Here is a 23,296-nt window from a genome sequence, read left to right on the forward strand (position 1 = left end):
AAAGAGAGTTAGAAAATGCCCCAGTAGACTGGCCTCAGCACTGCATGACTGTCCGTGACTAGTCCCAGATGGTTCAGAGGACACTATTAATGCTCCCTTAGTGCTCACTGTGGAATAATCTGTCCTCAGGGAGTTTGTTTTCTAATACTGATCTCTTGGATGGCTTTATGACCTCAGACCCTAGGGCACAGCATTCTCCCCACACAGCTGCACTGATAATCCCCATGTCTGGGAGCCTCTATGCTCATGCTCATGCCCAGTGCCGGGGTCTCAACACTCTAGGCCACGGTGGGTTCCAAGCACTCACCATTCTTTAAGGGCAGTATCCTTTATCAATCAGAGACAGATTATTCCTCGCCTCGTTTTTTAAAAATACAAACAATCCAACTCAGATTCATCCTACATAATTTCAGGCATCTCACTGAAGTGTCTGAGACCTCAGCAGAGCTGCCACAGGAATCTCCAGAGAGCAAGTCAGATCTGAAAGAGGAGGTGCTGCTGTCTCCTGCTGCTTGTTTCTTTCCACTGTCCATACAGGCAGCCTAGAGCAACACCAATTCTGGGCACTTCAGCTACTGCTGCAGAGAGGTAGGAGGAATGTAGCATCTCACCTTCACAGACTGAGCAGAGATTTTTACTGCACTCCTAACAAACATGTTCAAGACTTCCTGTCCAGGGCCCCTGAGGCATAGGAACTGTTCAGTTTTTTCTATCCCACATTTTGCTTGTTCTTTGCCAATGCAAGGCTTCTCAAAGATAAATGTAGTCTTCATTCATTTAGAGAAATCAAAATACCATTTTGTCACCTGCAAGACATACCTCACTACGTATATTTCTTTCCTCATGAAAGGAGATAAAACACCAGTCTTCTAGAGGCAGTGTGGACAACACCCTCCAGTGCTTACTGTTATCCCAGCTGAAAAGCTACCACTATCCCTCATGCACCTCCCCTATCTTGTCAACATTTTTCATACATGGCTTTATCCTGCATCCCATGGCCACTATCTTTTCAAACAGCCTCTTGTGAAACATTCTGCTGTGGAGTCCTTAAAAGAACACAATAATTGTGCCTTGCATTGCTCTTTATGCAGTAGTTTGCTGACTTGTTCAAAGGATTCTGCTAGGTAAGATGTTTTCCTTTTAAGGAAAGTATGCTGTTGCATCCCTGCATTTCATGTTAATTGAGGTGTTTTACAGTTCTGTTCCTAATTAGTAACTCAGCCAGCTTTCCCTCTGTTGTGCAAGGCCATACCTCCCAAAGACACTCCTTTTTCTTTTTTTTTTAAAGACATTACTTTTCCTGAAGCTGTAAAATAAAGGAGCCGAGTTCTTTGAGCAGCTGGGGGCTTCAGTAACTTGCCTGTTCCTGGGTCAGATACCAGAAGAACTGTGTCAGTATCTTTCCAAACATTCCCTGTGGTGATGGTTTATAAAAAGAAATAATTTAGTTTTTTTCCTGTCCTTTTTTCTCCCACTAAGCTGACCCTTCACAATAAAGCTACTCACATACAAAGAGGTAGTAACATCCTTTTCGCTAATTCTTTGAAGTCTTTATTCTTTTTACATATTGTCTTCACTCCTCTCAGACTGCCTATTCCTGCTCTACCTAAAATATGCAATTTCTTTATTCAGTTTTGATTAAGTGGTTCTTCAATCCCCTAATCCTAATGCCCCTTCCATATTGCCTGATGAGGTCCATGATCCTTCCTGTTGGAGTCCCACTTGCTGAATGATATTCGTATCACTCTCTTTGCCTTCACATTTTGCTCAAGATTCTTTGCTTTCTGTGGTGCAGATGGAAGAAAAAGAATAAGAATTGAGAGAAAGGATGCAGCAATTAAATAACAGTATAATGAAACAGTAACATACCGTGGGCATAGAGCGACCGGGACCCCAGGACCCCTGTGCCGAAAGAGTGCCAGGAGACAGGCAGTGGGCACAGCAAAAGAGCTACAGGGTAGTGAAAGAAGAGAGGTTGGTAGAGGAAGAGAACAGGAGAGAATGAAAGAGAATACAGAAGATAATGGAAATGAAAAGACAAGAAAGGGAAAAATTAAAGAGACAGTGGAAAAGAAAGTGGGTTAGATGAGAGAAGTAACCAGAACAGGAAGGAGAGAAATAAGACAGGGAGAGAGAGAAAAGGAAACTCATTATCTAGTAATGTGAGCTCCAAAAGGAGCAAAGTGTGCTGACACTAAATGCCCAGCACAGGCTGTCCATATGCAAGCTTGCTGGGTTGGGGCCATTCACTGGCTGCTCTCCTCACACTAAGGACCCAGTTTGGAGAAGGAAAACCCTCACCTAGCACAGACTGCTTCAGCACCACAACAATCAGTGCAGCTATGCTGTTTCAGTCCAGCTGAAGAGGCATCCTAATAACATTTAGACAGGCCACGAGTAGAAATATGAGTAGCCAAACAACGTGATATTTTCTTTTTCTTCTTTCTTCCTCACTTTTTACTCCAGATAACTTTCCTGACATCAGACTTGGATGCAAGGAAGCATTTGGTTGTATTTACAGCTTGACTCACTGGAACTGTGGTCAATCGCCCTGCAGCAACTTGTGTCTCAGAGACCCCCCCAGTCACCTCATCTTTCCCACAGAACCCAGAGATACCTACCCATCAATATCCACAAGGTCCTCCTCATTGCGCAAGCTCAGCACGTAGAGGGTGGACATGGACACCACACTGGAAAGATGGAGAGAATTACAGGCTGAGGGACATGTCATGGTGCTGATCTGCTTCCAAGGGATTTCAGCCCATGAAAGTAGCTGTAGGTCCACAGCCTCTCACTGCCCACCCCATGGATGGCAGTGAAAGCCAGGCCTGCTTGTTCTGTGCAGGGGAAGTGTAGTGGGGAGCTGTGACAGGGAAAGATGTCTCACAAGGCACCAGTATGTTTCCCTACCACCATACAGACTGGTGCTGAGAACCCTTGAGATTGCAGTGAGAAGTGACATTACTTCTGGGAACCAAAGCAAATCCAGTGCTTCCAGCATGAACAGCTTGGTCAGACTGGTCCAGGACAAACCAATGAGTCGTAGGGATATAGACTGTTTGTTCAGCACATCCCACGGCTCAGCAGTACAAATGACAGAGAGGAGACAGCTGCTGAGCTAAGACAACAAGTGATTCACATGCCTCCTCTCTCCAGACCTGAATGGGCACTGGGGTGGCACTGCAAGGGTTAGAGACTGGGTAAATGTTGGTGATATGTGTGAGATGAAGTTGAGGGAGACGAGGGTCTGGCTAGTGCCAGATGGACAGAGGCCTGCAGATGGAGCCAAGTATGGTGCCTATGGCAAGGCCTAGGCAAGCAGGTGTCAGTCTGCTGACACCAAGGAGAGCTGGTCCTGACCCTCCAGCAAGGGCAGCGAAAATACCCATGTGCTGAGAGGGGGAAAAACCATTCTTCCAGCTAGCGGCAGGGATCCCCAGCAGTGTAACATGCTGGGGAGAGGGTGGCCCTGACCAGCCTGCTGCAGCTGGGGCTGGGAGAATTCCCCAAGGCTAGCCCTCACTGTGCTGGGAGATCTGAGGGAAATCCCTCCTCGTCAGTGTGGAGAAGAGGCAGGCTGGGTGTGCAGTCTTACCTGAATGCCATGATGATGACCAGGGCAATGATCGTGCCTTGCAGGAAGCGTTGGCTGATGCAGGCTTGTTCTGGAATGACTGATGGTGACTGCAAGAGAAACACCAGAAGATTCACTCAGGGCGCCTTACCACTCTGGCCCTCTGCTTCAGAGTACGGCCCATCCTGCCCAGCCCATACAAAGCTCTCCTCCTGCTTCCCTGCAAGCCCTGAACTCCTCAGTGCAGAAGCCAGATAACATTTTTGTAAGGCATGGACTAAAATGCTGCCACAGGTAGGAAAGAGCAGGAAAATGGGAGCTGACAGGGTCTCCCCTCTGTAATGTGCATAGGACAAGACATGAGAATGATGCAGGCAACTACTTCTGGACAGATGACCTCCTCCCGGCACAACACTGTTCTTTGGAAATGGTTCCTTACCTTGCTGGCTACTTTGTGTGGCCTCTTTTTGTGGGGTACACTTCCTGCACGGCTGAACTGGCTTCCTGTTTGGCTGCAAGGAGAAAGGAGGAATTGTGCTGAGCTGTGCAGGGCACTGCACTGAGAGCAACTGTCAGACAAAAAGTGTGTATGTCTGCCAGGGGAGGAGTCTCTGTGTGACATGACAGTCACAAACTCACTGTCACTCAGTCTGCTACAGGAACAGATGCAGTGCTGGTGCATTGCCCAAAGAGCCTGAACTCTGCCCCAAAGCCCACATAAGCAGATTAGGGTCAGTAGGATGACTTTGGAAGTGTGAGAAACTCTTCACCTTGAGAAAGCTGCTCACTAGCTCTGCAGGAATGAAGAGGCAATTTCGTACTGGGTTTCTTTGGGCTGGTCTGAGAGAAGGATGTTGAGAAGTACATGGCAGATCTGTCTCATCAGTCTCAGAACCTTGAAATCTACCGCAAGCCAAATGGCAACTGTCAATACCCCACTGTTCCCAGGCTGAGCTGACAGTACTGAGATTCCACCCAATTCCTTCCCAGCTTCGCTTTCCCAAACTGAGATGGCATTTAAGGCTGCCTGGGCTTGCAGGGAGACATCCCTTTTGCTCCCTTGCCCTCAGCATGCCTGTACCTGAATGTCCCAGAGCTCACAGTTGACTTCATGCTATCCAGCCGCTTGAGTTTGGCCAGTTTATGACTCCACCTTTCCAGCTCATCAATGCGGGTCTCCAGGTTGTCTGTCAATTTGCACAGCTCCTTCACAGCTCCCACGTTCTCCATGAATATCCGCTCCTGCCAGGGAACAGGTCTGAAGTCTAAGTGGCTTAGCACATGGAGGCACTCCTGCTTCTCACCCTGGGTCCACCCACTCAGACTGCTATCCCATGCCCTACCCCAGGAGAAAGGTTACACAAAAATACCCAGCACTGAGGAGGTAGGGGAACCACCCAGCAGGGCACACCTAGATCTCCACAGCTCATAGATGTAAGCACAAGAGATACTCTCTTCAAACTCTACCAAAACAATAAATGTTAGAGCCCACACAGAGCTTCCTAAGGCAGCACATCTCATTTGCGTGCTGGCTCAGTGCTGAGAACAAAGAATCTTCGATGCCATGGATAATTTGCAGTAGCGGGTAGATGCCTCTTCAGAGGCTGAAGAGCTCAACTAGAGCAAACCACACAGCCTGCTGCAACATGCCTTTTTGCAATTTGCACCATGCAAGAACACTCTGCCCAGCTCTGCTCTGAGGGCTGATGAACAGCAACAGGCTGGCCATGTGCAGGTGGGACAGAAAATCCAAGAGCTCGTGTTCCCAGCTGCTACTAGTTGGTGATATAACTGCAGGGATCTAGCCTCCCACAAAAGAGAAACAAGGCACTAAGTTCAAGCCCTGGCCATCCCTGCTCCGGGCAGTGAGGACAGAGTGATGCAAGAGATAGCTGGCAGCTTTGAGAGAACAGTATGGATGTACGCCATGGGAGGCTGTCTGCTCAACACCCAGAGCAGCAAGCAGGCTGCCATAGGTTAGGGAGAGGTCAGGCTGCCAGGTGCTCTGGGTTATCTTGACATAACCCCTTTATCTTATCTAGAAAGGAAAGATTATGAGTAAGAGCCTCCCTACAGGAGGCTGCCAACAAGAAGCCCTTCCTGAGAGAGCTGCTGCCAACTTCTACCAACATCAGGCTAGTTCTTTCCTGTTGGTTTCTGCTGTCCACCCACATCTGCTCCCGACACCTGACAGACCAACCAGGTCTGAAACTCACATAGGTGGTATTGGCTGAGAATCATTTCCCAGGCAACGCATTTTCACTCTTCCATTTCCAACTTTATGCTAAGAAAAACGGAAAAGAAACTTCTCTCCACAACCCCCCTGACCCAGGCTCATGGCCTCCCCAGCCTCTCTGGCCCTCCTTTTCCCTTCAGGCTGCCACTAACCTTGTTCACCACCAGGAAGTTCTCAAGGGTCTTCCCATTGGAAAAGACCAGGTCCCCAGTGTCCTTCACAGCTTCTGGGAGGATCTCCTTTACTTCCTGAGCAATGACACCTGGGTGGAAATGGCACAGTAGGTCACAGTGGTCTAGGCAGGGCTCATCCTGCTGCAACTCTTTCTCTAGCCCATGAGGTTGTTGGCAGGACTCCTCTGCACTAGCAGCGATTCAAGGGCACTCCTCCACTCATCCTGGCCTGTGCACAGCCATGCAGAGCTCATCAGAGGCTCCGTGGCCTGGGTAGTCCATATACTGCTGAGGTTCACCAGCAGAAGAGTGGATGAGGAACAGCGAAGCCAGAGGCTGTTCAGTCACAGCTGGTTCTCACATTAATGGAGACAAGGGTATTTGCATCACCCTGCTGTAGCACACAGCTGTGTCCAGGCTCCCCATGCACTCCTGAAGAGAAGCGTAGATTTGGAGGAGCCTTATCACAGCCCAAGAGAGGGGCTCTGAGCTACCTGAGGCAGGTGCCATTTTCTCTCCTATTCACTAAAGGGGGAGCTTCATTAGATGCCTAAACTTGAGGTAATGAGAAGCCCCCTCTCTCCTACTCCCATATCACACATGTCTCTACCACTCCAGGGGCTGCCCCAGGGCAGAGCTGGCAGGCATGCTACAGCTGCCAGGCAGGCCAGGGCAGTGGCACTGGGCACTGCAAACAAAATGTCACTGTAGGTTGCAAAATGCAAGGTGTAGCATTGCAGACATAAGCAGGGCACCACAGTATGAAGCAGGGGCCCTACCTGTCTCAGAGCTGTTGTCAATGCCCACAGTGGCTGCAAACTCAGGCTTGTAGTTGTAGTGTACTAGCCGCATACGGGAGATCCTCTTCAGTTGCTCCGTGGTGTCCACCTGGGACAAAACAGACACATGTAACTCATAAATGGAGTGTTGCTTCCTAAGTTCCCATAACCCTGACCCCAAGCAGCAAAATGCACTAGGGCTCATGGTAATGCCTTTGCAACCAGTCCTAAAAGCCTGAGGCACTTCATGAGACAGCCCTGAACCCCGCTTGGACCAGTCATGTGGACAAACAGCATTTGCACTGGGATTACTCTCTAGTTCTTGTCACTGGACACATTTCTTGGACAGTGAAGCCAGGAGAAGACTGAGCCCCATTGCACACCAGGCATAGGACGGAGACAGTTCTCATAAACATGAGACTATATTGCATCCAGCTTTTCTGTACGGCTACATCCAGCTGAAAGGATTTAAGAGCAGAGCAGAGCAGAGCAGAGCTGAGTCTTTCACCCAGACTCTTTCCCACTGTGCTGTTTGATGTATTCAGCTGTTTCAAGGTTTGTCACTTCTGCATTTCCTACTTCTGGCTAGCAGTGGAAGAGCCAATATTCCCTAGGACACACTGGACAGGCTGTGTTTGGGACAGATAGAGGTATTTCCAGTCTGGTCAATAGAGGCAGCTCACAGCCTCTCCAGAAAGACTATGTTACTGTCAAAATCGTCAGCTGAAAGAGGCTCACAAGGACACTCGCGCTGTCTGTGGTGCCTCTTTGGATCCCTAATCATCCTGAGCATAGCTGGTTTTCTCAGCTCCTACCTCCTGGATGTCCTCCTTCACGCGGATGTCTGAAGGGTGCATCAGCGAACCCATGACCTTCACATTGCCATGGACCACAAGGGCTTCATCAGGGCGGTCTGTGTTAATGCCAACTCGACCGTGGTGAAAGACAGTATCAGGGAGCTGTGCCCGCTGCCAGAGCACATCACTATCACTCTCAAACTGGCCAGGGTTTGAGGCCTGTAGAGAGACAAGAAAACAGGGACTGAAAAACAGCAGTAACAAAACAAGGGAGAAAAACACTCAGGGGCTGCTAGGCAGCAGCATTCTGAGACACAGACTGAAGACTTCAGGAGAGACCCACAGACCCAACCCACTAAGCGCACGCCGGAAGGACTGGATGGCAGGAGAGGCCACGGACAACAGATGCACATTAGAGAGCCGCAAGCTGCCATGGTGGCCTGCACAGTACCACATACCTCATTCCAGCAAAGCCCCATTCCCACTAGTATGGGGGGAAAACAGATGGAAAATAAAGTTGGGCACAAGCAGAAACACCCTGATGATACAGCTGTGTCTTTGCTTTGCAGAAGGGAACCAGGGATGGGGAAGATCTCGGATGAAACTGGGACACCCTGATCCAGGTGGCTTTTGGGATCAAGGGCTTGGGATCCTGGCAGAGGCACCCTTTCCAGCCCTCAGTGCACCTGAATTACAACTCTGTGATGACCTTGAGGCTGATCTGTGTCCCCAGCCTCACAGAAGGGACAGCAAGGGAGTTAGACAGACAGGCATGGCAGATCCAGCAGAGGATGAGCAAGGCCATGGAGGTATGAGACAGAGCTTTGCAGCAGTACAAAGTGGCAGGGGTAGGGCTCCACTGCCAGTCCTGGGAATAGATCCCACCCTGCCCTTACAATAGAGACAGCCAAGGCATTCATCTATTGGCCCTGTATGAGCTTCTCTCTGCAGGAACCAAGGCTGTGCCTTTTCTTGTGCCTGCTCTGCTCCTCTCCCTGAAGGAGCAGACCTGCTCTCTTGAGATGTCTGTTAGCTCAGTTTTCAGAGCTGCTCTAATGATCTCAACAACTCCAACCAGAACTGCAGAGGCTCATCTCCTAGGGGCTGGGAGTTACCGAGTCTGCAGAAGGAGACTGCAAGTGACATGGCTGTTGCTCCTGGGCCCAGAATCCTAGGGTCCTGGCCCACCAGAACAGTTCTCTGCAGGCCTTGCTGTGGCTGTGACCAACTTGGGTTGAAACTGGGCAGTCCAGGCTGTCTGCAATTCCCTAAGGTTTTGCACTGGGTATCCTGGAGACTGCATAATTTGTCATGTACTTACTTGTCTGCAGACTCTAGGGTCCCCATCTGTCCTCTGCTTGTGTCTTAACCCCGCACCAGCCCTTTGCTAGAGGAAATGGACAAGCACTTAAAAGGCTGCAGGGCACACATAGCCCATCACAACTTCACAGACTGTCCTGCAGAAGCCACGGGCTCCTGTCTTCAGGCCCCAGGACTGAGAGCTCTCTTAACAGAGCACTGGGAGAGTCTGGGGATAGCATCTTCCTTTTCCTGCTCCTGTGCACTTCATTTAAGCACTGCTGTCTTAGCACTTGTGAGAGGGTGCGGTCCTCCGAAGGCATGCCAGTCTTCCCTGTGCCTGGAGGCTTGTCCCTGCTGCAGAATCCCAACAACACTGGCCCCACACTCCGAACAGATCTACCTTGGACATCTGTTCAAACTTGGGAGAACGGATCGCCTTCCCTGTCCATGTCTCCCTGCAACAGATTCTTGCATGCCTTGGGGCTGCTTGGACCGGTGCACATGGGTTCAGCAGGTGTGGAAAGGCTGGAGTGAAAACCCAGGCACAGACAGGCATAGCTACAGGCAAGCCAGTGAAGTTTTGGAGAAGGCAAGCAAGGGCTGGGAGGGGAAAGCACTCAAAAGCCAGAGAAAGGTAGGAGGATTGCCCAGGCAGTCCAGCAAAGGACTGTGGGGCACTCCAGAGGCTGAGAGAGGAGAAAGGGAACCTAAAAGCCAGGTAGAGACAAACAGGTGACTTACTCTGACGATGATGCGTTCGGAGATGTGAGCTGCAAGTGTGTAGTTCTGGTTCTGGGCATGTGCCTGCAGAGCTACCACAAGCATGAAATACCTGACAAGAGGGGAGACAGGTCAGGATGCCATTCCTCTGGCACGGGCAATGCACTGGGAACTGCTGAGCCTAGCCTAGCTTCTGGAGGCTGCAGGCACCAGACCGTCATGGCAGACTTGGCATGTCACCTCCCCTTATGCTGTGGGGCACACCCAGTGTCTCCAACCCCTCACAGTGGGGAAGGCCCTTCTTGTGGGCACAGGAGACACTCTCTTTCCTTCACACAGACAAGGATGGTCAATTCAGGACCCATTCCCCTGTCTCCTGGATTCCAGCTACACTCTCCAAGATGGGGACTGGCACATCCACAGGCCCTGACTGCTGAAAACAGTCTGGAGAAGGCCTCTCCACTTCTCACCTCTGGTCCGGGTTGGGCTTGCCTTTCTTCCGCATGTTATTGGCTGTGGTTTCACTGAAGTGTAGCCGCCCCACAGTGACCTTGGTGACCTGCTCTGAAGGCAGGTTGACCCTGGGGAAGGAAAAACAGACACGAGTGAGGACACTGCTGGAGAGGAGAATCCTCAGAGAATGGCCATCTCCTAGCCTGTTCCACCATGGCAGGTCTATGAACCAGGCAAAGGCTCAGGTAGTGCACGGTGGAGTAGGGAATGCAAAGGGAGGAAAACTTTGCTGTGGGAGACAGAGGAGAAAAATGGAGGGTGTTATGCCCACAGTACTATTCTGAGGCCTCCAGCTCAGCCCCCTTCCCCATCCTCTTTCTTATTCTCCAAAAGCAGTTTCCCCACATGAACATACCCTTGGCAATACTCACGTGACAGGGTTGAAGGGCCGTTTGCTGCGATCAGACTGTGACTGTTCTATGTTGATTGACTGGTTCAAGGCCTCTAGCTGGAGAAAAAGATTCAAGCATGTGACAAAGGGGAAAACTGGGACTTTCCCCACCCCAGCTCCTTTTACCCAGATTTTGCATATGCCAGCAGTTTGCCCAGGCCCTTCTATGACCTCATACAACTAACTTACAACACCTAACTTCAGTGTAATTATTGTCCAAGCACAACTGCCTCCCTTGGCAGGGGGTAGGTTGAAAGTGAAGGGAGAGAGGATTTTCTCAAAGTGCCCATATTCCTCTGCAGTCAATGGAGAGTGACAGGCAGCCCTGAAGACACCCAGGCAGTGATCGAGTCCATCTACATCCAGTCCTGGGATACAGGACTGGGCCCTTCTCTAATCTACATCAAACCCAGTCCTCAGAAAATTTCCCATGCTCCCCTCTCTACTCCTCTTCTGCAGCTATGAATTAACTGAAGAGAGGGGCTGGAGCTCTCTGCACACTCAGGCCAAATGGCCTCTTCCAGGTACTGTCCTAGATGCAGATACACCCAGCCACAAGCCCCACCATGCCTAATTCCCTAAGGAGCACTTTTTGTTGCCTGTACCTCTTAGCTGCAAAGATGGTGGCTTTGCTCATTCCCATCTTGTCTCCTGCTTGCAGGCAGAGACAGAAGACAGGCTTCAGCCAGCTAGCAGTGAAGTGGTGTGAAGACAACTATGGGGGCCTGGGACAGTACGGGCCCTCATCTCCTGACCTAGGCATGACTGCCATCTAACTGTGGGCCTCACAAAAAGCACAGGCAAGAGATATGCCTTGTTCTGACCTTCAACACTCTCCTATGCATACCCCTGCAACTTATTGTGTGAAAGACATGTGGTGTTGCCTGATTCCAGCCATCTGTCATGCACCCCGTCTCCCTGCTGCAATCTTAGCTCCTGCTTGCCTTCACTCCGTGCAGCTTCAGGTAGAAGCACTCTAAGGGTTTCAGGCCCTCGGGAGTCTTCACATACTTGGGATCTCCAAGCATGCCAATGTAGACTGTGACCTGGAAATGATTCTTCTTCTGGCACACAAAGGCGTCGTCACCCACTGAGAAGTTGAACCCCTTGTCGGCATCTACACGGTATGTGAGCATAGGACTGTGGAAAAGGCAGCAGGCATTAGACCAAAGCCCTGTGCACAACACTAGAGGCTTATGTTGGGGGAGGAGGGGGAGGATGAGCCACACCCCCAGAAGCAGCTGCAGCCCCTGTCTGAGCAAGGGGTCTGTATGGCATGGCTAATGGCCATGTGCCAGGCTGCAGATGCACATGAATCATGCCACCTCCATTATCAGGAGGTAGAAGGGCAGGGGCAACAGATCACTTCCATGTCCAGCCACACATGAACCGCAACTGTGGCACAAACAGTCCCACCTCACCACAGACAGCGAAGACCACCTCTGCTCACACATACAGCCACAAAACTTTCCTGAGACAGAGCAAGCACACAGGAGGAGAATGAGGCTGCACTGAGGCAAAAGAGGCAGCATCGTTTAGCCCACTCTGCAGAGCACCAGGACATGCTGCACAGGTCACACAAGCAGTCCATCCCAGGCTATGCTGATGCTGCTCTAAAATGCCTGCCTGGCTGAGTGGCACAGGGAGGCACTGCCTGATGTGAACGCAACACCTTGTCTGAGCTCTCACAACAAAGCCATCTTGAGGTACAGGGACAAGAATTCAGAGAAGTCCCATATCCCCTTGAAATTGCAAGTATTGCTTTAGGAGGGTTTTCAACTGCAAAGAAACAGTTCCTGCGACGAGGATTCGATGAGGATGCTGGGGCAAATACCCCTCTACTATAAAAGGGGCTACAGGACCCTTGACAACCATGAGCCACAACAGGCTATCAACTCTTTTCTGAGGTGCTGCTTCTAAAAAGTGCAGATCTTTAGCCCTGGCTCAGCGCGTGCTGGACATAACAGAGCTCCACATGCTGCACTGGTCAGCACCAACTTGCCCAAGGCCTGGATCAGACTCCTGTTGAGCTGATTGCTGATAGAAGCAGCTCAGGCCAACCAAGGGGGACTCTCACATCTCTGCTTGCTTTGTCTGTCACATTCCCTAAGTCACCTACGCTGGCCCTACTACCAGGCAGTACTCGTCTGTGCAGTGGATTCCTGGGGAAATCAGAACCACCTGCTCTGGCTGCTGTTAATAGCTTCCAGCTCCCACCTTGCCATGTCTAAAGGAGGAGGGGGACTCTGGCTGCACAGAAAAAACACGTACCAGCTGGGAAGGTTTAATCTACATCTCCTTAATGGATTGGTTACCATGGGAACAAAGGAAATATGTGGCCTTTGCAGCAAGTCCCCTTTCTCCCACCAACCAAAAATCCAGGCTCAGGGCTGGGGGGCCCCTGGCACATGCTCCCTGCCTGACACATGGGAGTGAGGGAGACGCCTCTCATCCAGGCTGCCCATCAAGAATTTCTAGCAGAACACCCAAATCCCACCTTTTTTGCCATTCCTTTACTTAAAGGAACATGCATGTAAAAGGGAGGCATGTGAGCAGCCTTGCCTCTTACATCAGGCTTAAAAGTTATTGAGTGCTCTTCCACAGAAACAAACTAGCCCCAGCTTCCTCTGCCAGTTCTTAATAGAGCTCACTAGAGAGATGGACGGATAATGCCCAGTGAGTACAGCAATGGAAGGGGAAGGCAAACAGATTGACAGCTACAGATGAGACTGACATCATCAGACTAGCAAGCCCAGTGATCTCCAGGGAGCAAAAGATATGGAAAGGTCACTCTCTCTTGCATCCCCCTCCTGCTCCCTGCTGTGTCCCGGGGCTGACTGCCTCCTTTCCTCTGGGATGAAATGCCATTCTCACCCTCCCCACCCCCCCACTCAAACAATCAGACTACAGCAGGATGAGAGAAGTAGGTATGAGGAATTTCTCAAGAGCTAGATGTGCTCCAGGAGAAGTGCTTCACCATGGTCACCTAGTGCCAAGAGCAGTCCTGCAGTGTGTTGACACACAGGAGACAAAGATCATCTGCTCAAGACATTATGCCCAGAACCTGGTGGATTCACACTGCATGGACAGCACCCAGGCTAAAGAATGCAAGGAGCTGAGGTCAAGACAGATAAAGCCTGGCTCAAGGTCATACTAAGAGCCCAGCTTTACTGGACCCCAACCCTGAACTCTAACACAGCACCACAGTGTTCTGGGACCCACAGGTCTTCTCACAGCCTACTCTACACAGCGCTGGCACAGGGCTGGTTTCTCTCCATCTATGTCACTGCTTCCATAGAGCTAGCATGACCGGCTGCCAGTCACATCACCTCACGCCATGTTCCTGGGCATGGTCCTTCTGGGACTTCCCAGGCAGGAAGCGGTTAACATTGGATGAAATCTGTGGGGTATTTCTAGGCAGCCATGAATAATGCCTGGGCGGCTCTGTGAGTAACCACTTATTTTTTGCACCCGAGGGACCTGGGCTGCCTGTGATGTGCCCCAAACACAAACCAGATGGTGGAAGCAGAGCGCTACCTTAGCCCAGAAGTATGAGAGGAATTCCTCTCTGTTCTTGCCTTCCTCACAGCTTCAGCCCCAAATTCTCTGGCTGGTTCTTCTCACTGGGGAACTGCAGCCTAGACTGGCCTGACCAACCCCAGATCTGTGTGGCACAGCCATTCCTCAGTGAGCAGCAGAAATCCCAGGAGGCAGCCTGTCCCTGTACCTCTTCCTGCTCCATTGTTCGGTCCTTCTCACCCTGTTCTCTAGTTCCTTGCTTTTTCATGCAGTTCAAGCTGAAAACCTCCCTCAGGTTTGTGTCTCTGGATGCACTGCCCTCACCGCAAACACAAATGTCTGTTCCCTCTCCCCATTCACTGCACAAATACAGCCGCCTCTTCCCAACCCATGTGGTCATGGCACCCCCTGCAGATGTGAGTACCCTTCCTGATTCCTCTCACAAACACTCACTCTCCTGAGATGCCACAGGTTCTGAGTACCCAGGATCCACGATCATTAACCACTCACCCCACTGTTTCTTAAACAGAGAATGCAGAAGAGGGGGAGGGACTGATCAAACGAGCGATGCTTCCAAAACATGCTCTGGTTAACTTCCATCCACTCAAACTGATGGCTGCTAAACACGTGCTGAGAGAGAGCAGACATTCAGGTTCCCCTACCTCTGTCTTCCAGAAATGCCTTATCCCTCCAGACTACTGTTCTCAGAGGTCCCCTTCCCCTGAGTTCCTGAAGGACAGAGCTTTACAGTTGGCTGTGACTCATGGCAGCCCCCAAAGTGGGATCCTTGCCCATTAAGGGCGGATAAGGAGACTCCCCAGGATAGATCTGAGGCAAGAATTAGCCCCCCCCCCCCCAATATAAAAGAGGAGAGGGAACGACCCTGCCCTTTGCCTTCACCTCTAGCTGAGCCAAATAACTGCTGTCAGAGATTGTACCCCACTCCAAACTGTTCGCAGGCTGGGATATCCACTGGATCGTTTATTCTGGTGCTTGCTTACTCTCACATTCTAAGTCTCACTTGGAAGCAACAAAGCCACTTCTCCACTGCCATGCTGTGTAGGGACATCACTGCCTCCAGCATCATAAGAACTCAGGTGACACTTCTAAAAACATCCTCTATTTCATCTCAACCCAGTCGTTTAGAGTCACTGCCACCCAGCCTCTCCTCCCTGCCCAGATACTAGTCCTCAGGCAGGCGGGCTGGGCAGTGTGTCCCTCTTGAGAGATTGTCTCTGGGTGGGGGGGTTGCTGCAAATGTAGTGCTAATACAAGGGGCAGCAGGTGATACCGAATCAGAACTGGCTACTGAGATTAGGAATGATGCTAGCTGTTGACTGGCCTCTGCTGACCAGTCAATGGTTTGGCAGCAGCCAGGGCAATGCTGGCTTCTTCCAGCGATAGTGCAAGGGTCAGAGGGCAAACTGTCAGGAATAAAAGGTCTGGGGTCAAATGGATTATTTTAGCCAAAAGGCCTCTACTGACAAAAGCAGATTAACACGGGACTCAGAAGGCCAGAATCCGAGGAGGAGAGATTTCTACCGCCAAGTGAGAATGAAAGGTTACAAACTCCCCACTGGCAGTGTCTAGCATCAAGACTTAGAGGAGCCACGAGACAGCAGGGAGAATCAAACACCCTCACCCTCCACATTAAGGTGCAGAGCAAAGGAAAAGTCACTGCAGGGAAAAACATCTCTGTGACAAAAAGGTATTTGCATTTGTGGCTGGGAACCAGGATTGTCAGAAGGATCCTCACATGCCATCAATTGCTTCCTCTCTGGAAGAAAGATCTCCCCCAACTTTCGCTCATTTCCCTCCTTCCTTCTAGATCCCCCAATATCTCATCCATTCCTATGATAACGCCTGGAGACCCCCTAATTCAGGCCATTCACTAGCTTCATTCAGTCTCCACTTTGTTTCTCTTCCAGGATATAAATGCCAGAATGGAGGATAGGAACCTACTGTTGAGCAGCACCAGTGTGCTACCTCACCCAGTCTGTGTTAGACTGACACAACCACACCAGCTTGTAAAAGGCTCAGCACCCATCCATGGTCCCTTCAGATGCCTGAGACACCTCACTGCATGAGAGATCAAGACCTCAGTGATCAATCACCAAGGGATTTGCTAAGCCTACTCTACCTCTGGGAGCCAGCTGGCCAAAGGGATTTGCCGAAGACACTCTGTGCCATCCAAACTGAAAGCCCTGCCAGAAGGATAGGACCGTGTCACACTGGACTCTGTCTCTTTGCTGAGATCCAGGTTCTGCACTAAGGACAGGTTTGCTGCTGTATCTAAGAACATTTATTCCAATCAAGGAGTACAAGCATGAAAGAGCAGGTTCAGCCTGAAGGCCTGAGCTCTGGCTGGCTTCAGGCTTCAGAGCAGGAGACACAGGATGTACTAGTTTGCTTGATGGGAAGGGGACTACACTAGCCCAGTTCCCTGGGTCAGAGCACAGAGGCTCTAGCCTCAGCATGGAAATGTTTCTGTTCAGCTCTGCACTACCCCTCACCAGCTGCCTTACCTCAAACTGTAAACAAATGGAGAGAGGGAGTAAGGAGCCTGCTGGGATTTATCAGAGCATGCTGTCAGAAAGATGAATTACTCCTGTTCCCAGGAGTAAATTAGTGAACTGCCTTGTTCCAGGCCTCTTCAGCACCATTGCTGGAAACCAACTAACCCTTTTGAAGGTTCAGTGAGTCTGAAACCACAAAACTAGTGCAAAAGGCTAGGAAGAAATATATTATCAATAAAACTAATCTAGAGACTTTGGTCTCTTTAAACCAACAGATTCCTCAACCCACATAAGCAAAGCCTGAAACCTAAGTCCACCAAGCCAAGACAAAGATTTCCAGGCGCCTTGATTCAAATTCATACAGTAACCCTTCCTCCCTTTCCTCCATTTTGGGGAAGCCCGGTCATGCACAATAGGTGACACCTCCTCTGTTTGTGCAAGCGAATCAGAGACTGCAGCCCCTTCAGTGATGCCACGACGGCCTCAGTGAGGCACACTGGCCTGGTTATGACAGGAGCACTGTTCATTTAAGTGGAAGAGAGAAATTCTGCTTCTCACGCCACGAGAGTGAGAGCAGTGAGGCTGTGTGGCACAGCAGGTCTGAGTGACAGATTAGATCTGTGCTGTGCTCAGATTAGCAGGTTGCTCTGAGGCAAGCCCAGGAGGACTTGCTCATCCTGCCCAGAGGCAGGTGACCTAACTCCTAGGTGAGACAGGAGTACACCAGACTCTATCAGAGATGGTCAGTGTGGTTTTCCAGGGAGAGTGCTCATAGCAGCTGTGAACACTGGACTGAACTGAACCAGACCCCAGCTCTGCATCAGAAAATTTGTAAAGGGTTCTGACAATAAAAGGGAGAATTATTACTGACCATTGGGGAGCTGGCTTTCCATCTTCCTGATAGCCCTGTGTCAGCACTGAGTGGGAGATGGGAGAACTAAAGCCTTCTCTTTGTGCAAGCCATTCTTCAGATACATCCCTCCTAAATGTAGCTTGTTTCCAGGAAGACTGTGTCAAAACTAAACACTTGCGGTTCACATCATGCAGGCCCTGTTCTCCTCTGCTCCCCTCCTGGCAGAGAAGGCTGTTGCATGGGGTGGGTGGGTGTGTAGCTAAGGCAGCAATGATCAGCATTTAGCCATGACTACCATCTTCACTGAGAGCAGCATGAGTGGAAACTGGTGCAAGAAAAGGTTTTTCTCAAATCCCAACACCAGCCAACACTAATTAGAGTACGTTTAGTTCTTTAGAAGGCCTTTTGGCAAGAAACTGGAAACAAAAGCTGGAATTTAAGGAAGACATGGCCTCACCTTCCTAACAGCCTCAGCTGGCATCCACATATGTGGAAGGACAAGCCACTGGAAGGGGAAGGCAAATGGCTGCCAGTAGATCCACAGGTGCTGCTGGTGAACCTGCTCAGCTACACCCACAGGATTCAGCTCTTTGTGTATTCTGACTGCAAAATGTACCTTATGACAAGGAGGATTCTGTGAGCTCTGTACAGTATACATGTACTGCTCAACCTTCGCCAAAGAGTTTAGGACCACATAACCTCTATCTGTTCCCAGGAGACATCGCTTCACGGTTTGTTCTGAGTACCCTCTTCTGTTGCTGAGCAGATCAGACAGCCAGTGGGCAAAGCGAATGTACATGCAAGGTCCTGTCAGAAGTCCGGCAAGAGCCCAGCAACTTGAGTTTCCCCCAAAAAAGCAGTATAATGAGACAAGGTGGTACCACTGGTTGACACGGACAGGTTCTTGGATCCCAGAGAAACTCTACCACCCATGTCTCATCACATTTCAGCATCTCCCTGAAAGAGGTTCACAGCAGAAAGACCATATCAATCTATATGTCAAATCTGGAAAAATCTTCTCACCTGGTGGATCTCCAAACATGACAGACTTTTAGACACTATTGTCCTGCTCATGGCAGAAAGAGAGAGACTGCTAAGGGACCCAATTTTGGGTGTGCAAGAGAAGGAGCGTGGGAAATTATTTAATTGTATTTTTTGCCCTGCAGGTGCACAAGCACCAGGGTGGAAAATACTGTATAAGTTCAAAAATATATTAATAATATACTGTCAAAGAAATTACTCCACCAGTGGGACACTAGCCCAATAGAAAGTGTCATGCCTAGATGCAGGAGCAGAACTGGATCTCTCCTGTGCAATAGTAACCACTGGACTGGCTTTCTCAAGTCAGAACAGGAGGCAGAGTGAGCACTACGATCCTGAGAAATTCCCCTCCAGGGAGGCTGTGAGTAGTTACACCTTTCCACAGAACACTGACTTTTGGTAGCAGGATACAGCCTTGAGGTTCACCCTAGGCACTCACTAGTTCCCAGCAGAAAACAGACCAGAAATGGCTGTTACTTGCTTTAAGATCTCAGAGGAACCTAAATCGTTGAAATACTTGCGTGTCTCAAAGAGACACAGATGCCTGCTCATTTGCTTAATATATCCAGAAGGCAAAAAGGAAGAAGAAGGAGTCTCATAGCTGCTAATACATGAATTGATGGACCTAAAGAATGCCAGTATAGAAGAAACATGGGAAAGTAGACCTTCCGGAGCTTCTCACAGATTCGTTCTTGTGCAGTGCTGTACTAGGAGAACGGTCTAAGTGATTGTCCATTTAGAAAGAGATGTAGGTTCAGCTTGTATAGGCTCTCCTAGAGCTACCTTACTGCTAACCCCCTGCAAAGGAGGAGGAATCCACTGAGGTAGTACATAACAAAAAAACTGTCAATCAACCCTTGACTGTAACCCTTAGCTCCGAACAAGTCTACAACCACACCAAACTGCACATGGATTCCTAAAAACTACATGAATTCCCTTCAAAGGAATTTATCCATTACACAACTGAATGATGACCTAAATGCTGGAAAAGCAAGTTTGCTCTGGCTTTCACACTAAATCCTAAAAGCAGGTATTAGCAAGTAGACATAGATCCAAAGAACGTGGCAGTGCAGGGCTAGGTTTGTGGGAGTTTGAAGCTATGGCTTGCAGTACCGCAGCAGCTTCTCTATGCCCAGCAAAAAATATTGCATAGCTTACTAGCACTGCTTATTTTATACCTAGGTGCAAGATAAATCTCTGAAACAGGAACTGTAACATCTGGCAAATGATCTGTGACAAGCTGAAATCTGCCAATGAGAAACTGGGCCAGGGAGCTGTGACGTTTCAAATGAGAGACCGTTTACCCAGGACATGTAAACAGCAAGATGGAAGAAAAAAGGGAATTCATTATGTCAAAGAGAAAAGCAAGGCCATGCAAAAGGTCTGTTCCTACCCTTACTAGTAAAGGTAAACTTATGCTTTTGCCATATGCTGAAAGCACTGTTGAGACTGAAAGCAGAAGAGAGGCCACTTGAGGGGCTGAGAGACCGTGACCAAGCATTGCCTGAGTTTGAAAAAGGTTTTGCTTCTCTCTTGACCCCTCCACCTTTCAAAGCCCCTTTGACTTTGGGCAAAAATACTAATGCTCACAACCAAAAGCAGTACTGACATGAAAAGAGAGAGACTGGGAGGAGGATGGTTAGCTGCAGCAAAAACTGAAGATGGACTGAGAGAACAACTGCACTGACTGAAAGGACCTCCTGGTGACAGCTCCATCCAGTGTTTTCTGCACTCAAATGAGACGGGCCCTAGTCCAAGCAGGCCACATGTTCCCAGAAGATCTCTTCACATTCCAGAATTCTGAGAGGCACCTTGCCAGGTAGGAAAACTACAGCATCGCAGCTTCCCAATGATGCCCAGGCCCTGGTTTAGACTCAACAGAGATGACGTGTCCAGACAGTGCTCCAGGGAGGGGGGAACGAGGGAGTCAAATGCAAACACTGCTCTATGCAGGAAAGCAGGAACAAGGAAACAGTGACTCTACTGTGTGTGTGCACTCAGGAAGAGATGGCCAGGTCCCCCCTTCCCACAAAAGCAAACTGATCATGGAGAACAGAGGCAGGGCTACAAGACTGGACTTTGGAGCTACTCAGAAGTTCCCAGAAGTAGCCCTCATATCAATACAACACGTGATGGGAAAATAGTTTGGCAAATGGAGCCCACTGGGAAGGTGCCAAGCCATAACACCATAAGGAAAAACCTCCAGGCCACAGAGGAAACACTGGAGTTTGAAATAAAGTTCTGCAGAGAAGACACCTGCTTCAGCAGACTACTAAATACCCTGAAAAGGAGGATTTAAGGTTACATGATAGGTTTAAAACTACCAGATGAAGAGAGACTCCCCTAAACTTCTACAAGGTGAAATACAGTCCAGATGTAGAAAGCAGTGGAGAAAACCATCAGTGGAAGAAAGAGGAGCAATGTCTAACAGGGTAGCATGGAGTGTGTTGCTGTTCATGAAGGAAACAGCCTACTGTTCCAGGTAAGGACTGTAGAAATTGTACATTGTCATGTTATTCACTTCTCTGCTTCCCCTTTCCACTGCCAGGGACAGGTCAGTAAGTGTGTTGTTATTCCACCCGAACGTGGAAGATGCTGAGACAGGGAACAACACTCAGTATAACAGCTGCCCCTCGCTAACACAGCCATAAGGAGCTATTAAGCTCCTTTACAGTAATAGTCCAGTAAAACAGACACAACTATGACCCAAAATTCCCTTCCCTTGCTGTAGTCAGGAAAACAGCCTTTTGACACACAGCCTTTGCAAATGACAGGATGTCACCAAAGTAAATGAATCCATCAGCCATTTCTCCTCTGCAGGGGAACAACCTACAACACATCCCAGTCACCACCAGCTCTAACAGCAGACACACTTAAAGACAACACAGGGACTACAGCTGGACTGACCAGGACATCCCTGAACAGGAGGCTTGGGCCTTGCAATGGCAGCTTCCCTTTGTGTCACATACCCTTCTTTGCCTCCACTGGTGGAGAAGACTGGCCAGATGTCCTTAGCCCCTTAGAACACCATCTAGGCAAGTTATGATAATAACCTTGTGGTTTCGGTATGGCAAACCCAGCGCCCCCCTCCTCCTCCATGCCTCCCTGGACGGCCCATGTCAGATACTGGCTGTGTAGAAACATGAGGAGGGGAAACAAGGATGTTTACTTGGCAAGTGGTTCCTGGAACCCAGCCTGCTGCTTGCCAGTTCTCTGTCACCTCTGAGGAATGCAGGGAGGATTCAGAGTGGTTTCTTCCTGAGCACTCATCTTTCCCTACACGGGTTGCATCCACGCACTGCCTCCACCCTCCCTCTGCCCCAGCCTTTCCTTCCAACTCTCAGTCCTGCTCATACCCTGCCAGCCCACCCTCCTGCCTCAGCCTTGCCCTTCACTGCAGCTTCTCACCACTCAGCCTTTCTCTCTGCTTCCCTGTCTGCCTCAGCCACCCCAGGGATTCCTCTCCACTGACTATCCTAGCCTCTCTGCCATCTCCCTGACCCTCTCAGCTTCCCAGCTTTCACCCAGCACTGTTTCTCTCTCCCTTCTTTCCTTCTCTCCATTTTTATCTCTTCTAACCATCAGCCATTCCCACTCCTCATCAGGCTCCTTTCTAGACCGTTCTCAGGCTGTGCTGAAGTGGCTCTGGACTACCCCTCACTGTCACCCATGCCATGCATTGTCCAGTGAATCCCAATACTCATTTTAAAATCCAGAACTTTGGTAAGCCTGGTAAGGGGGAAAGGGTCCTGCTAGTCCAAACCATGCTCAGGCACAGCTGCATTTGCCAGTACAAGACACTATTAAGCACGGCAGATCAAGGTCTGAGTGGCATTTAGAAGAGCTTCCACCAAAGCTCCCGAATTGCCTTCCACTGTCTTGACCTGCACAGACAACCCCACTTCTTAATCCTTCACCAGCCCTGCAGAAGTGCAGAGAAGTAACTTTCCCAAGGGCAAAGGTAAAGGAGGGAGAGTATGTCCACCACAGTGTAGGCAAGCAAAGATCCTCAGGTGATAGGGAGGACAAAGGGGAGTCCAAGATGACCCTTGCCCCATCCTGTGAGTGGCTTCCCCCAAACCTAGCCCCTTGCCACTGATGACAAGAAAAGGTGAATCTGACTTCTTCCAGAGGTGGATGAATTACTCACAGTTCTTTGTAGTTGGCATCATAGAGGGTTGCCCACTTGTTTTGCTGATGTGGCTGCCACTTTATAGACTGGTAGTTGGGATCCAGGTAGGAGCCATTCAAGCTGTCATTATCTTGAATCAGGCCTGTGGTGAGGAGGAAATATGTACTTAAATCACTCTGACAAGGCAGTGTCACACTCTGGCAGTGGCCAGCCTGAAGCCTGCCTCCTGACTGCCAGGGCACCACTGTGAGCACTAGATCTAGGCCAGGAGAAGCACAACACCCTGCTCTCCTTCTGGGGGCCCAGCTAGGGTAAGCATTGTTGGCTGGCATCCTGTGGTGCCCATATGCCCTCCTCCCAGGCACCCTGGCCCAGCAGGGCTTCTGGGCTGGCCACAAGGGTTTACATGCTGGGGGTATTAAGAGGGAAGAGGGGGACAAAAAACACGTACCTGGTGAAAGCGCCCCCGGCTGGTGCCAGGGAGGCGTTTGGACTCTGTCAGGGTTGAGTGGCACAGACCCCATACCTGGCTCCTGCTTTATCAGCCCGTTGAGCATCTGTGCATTGAGGGTGTTGGGGGGTGACTCGGAGTGTTTCCTCTTCTTGGCAGGGTGCATTGGGAGGCTGCAGAGACCAACAGGAAAGCAAAGGCTGAGCTAGCAAAGAATGAGCTGATGCCAAAGCACAGCAAGGCAGGGGGGAAGGCTGCAGGAGTGAAGGGAGAAGTGGTAACATGCCCATAGCAAGTGA

The 23,296-nt window shown here is 50.0% G+C and overlaps 1 protein-coding gene across 5 annotated transcripts in view; it reads right to left on the reverse strand.

The window, feature by feature from the left end:
• The window catches only part of MYRF (myelin regulatory factor), an 82,745-nt gene that overhangs the window by 9,793 nt on the left and 49,656 nt on the right, over positions 1-23,296 (reverse strand). For 3 of the 5 annotated variants that reach the window (XM_026109299.2, XM_026109297.2, XM_064513380.1), the window contains 14 exons: positions 22,998-23,170; positions 22,565-22,688; positions 11,430-11,625; positions 10,466-10,542; positions 10,052-10,162; positions 9,603-9,693; positions 7,578-7,778; positions 6,763-6,871; positions 5,963-6,072; positions 4,656-4,816; positions 4,014-4,086; positions 3,596-3,684; positions 2,622-2,690; positions 1,870-1,950 (listed from right to left, as the gene is read on the reverse strand). In XM_026109299.2, coding sequence (XP_025965084.2) covers positions 1,870-1,950; positions 2,622-2,690; positions 3,596-3,684; positions 4,014-4,086; positions 4,656-4,816; positions 5,963-6,072; positions 6,763-6,871; positions 7,578-7,778; positions 9,603-9,693; positions 10,052-10,162; positions 10,466-10,542; positions 11,430-11,625; positions 22,565-22,688; positions 22,998-23,170 — 1,665 coding nt within the window. The remainder of the gene's footprint in view (positions 1-1,869; positions 1,951-2,621; positions 2,691-3,595; positions 3,685-4,013; positions 4,087-4,655; positions 4,817-5,962; positions 6,073-6,762; positions 6,872-7,577; positions 7,779-9,602; positions 9,694-10,051; positions 10,163-10,465; positions 10,543-11,429; positions 11,626-22,564; positions 22,689-22,997; positions 23,171-23,296) is intronic. The other 2 variants (XM_064513379.1, XM_026109298.2) reach the window with 1 other exon arrangement.

Source organism: Dromaius novaehollandiae, chromosome 5 (assembly GCF_036370855.1).
Source record: "Dromaius novaehollandiae isolate bDroNov1 chromosome 5, bDroNov1.hap1, whole genome shotgun sequence".
Classification (NCBI taxonomy): Eukaryota; Metazoa; Chordata; class Aves; order Casuariiformes; family Dromaiidae; genus Dromaius; species Dromaius novaehollandiae.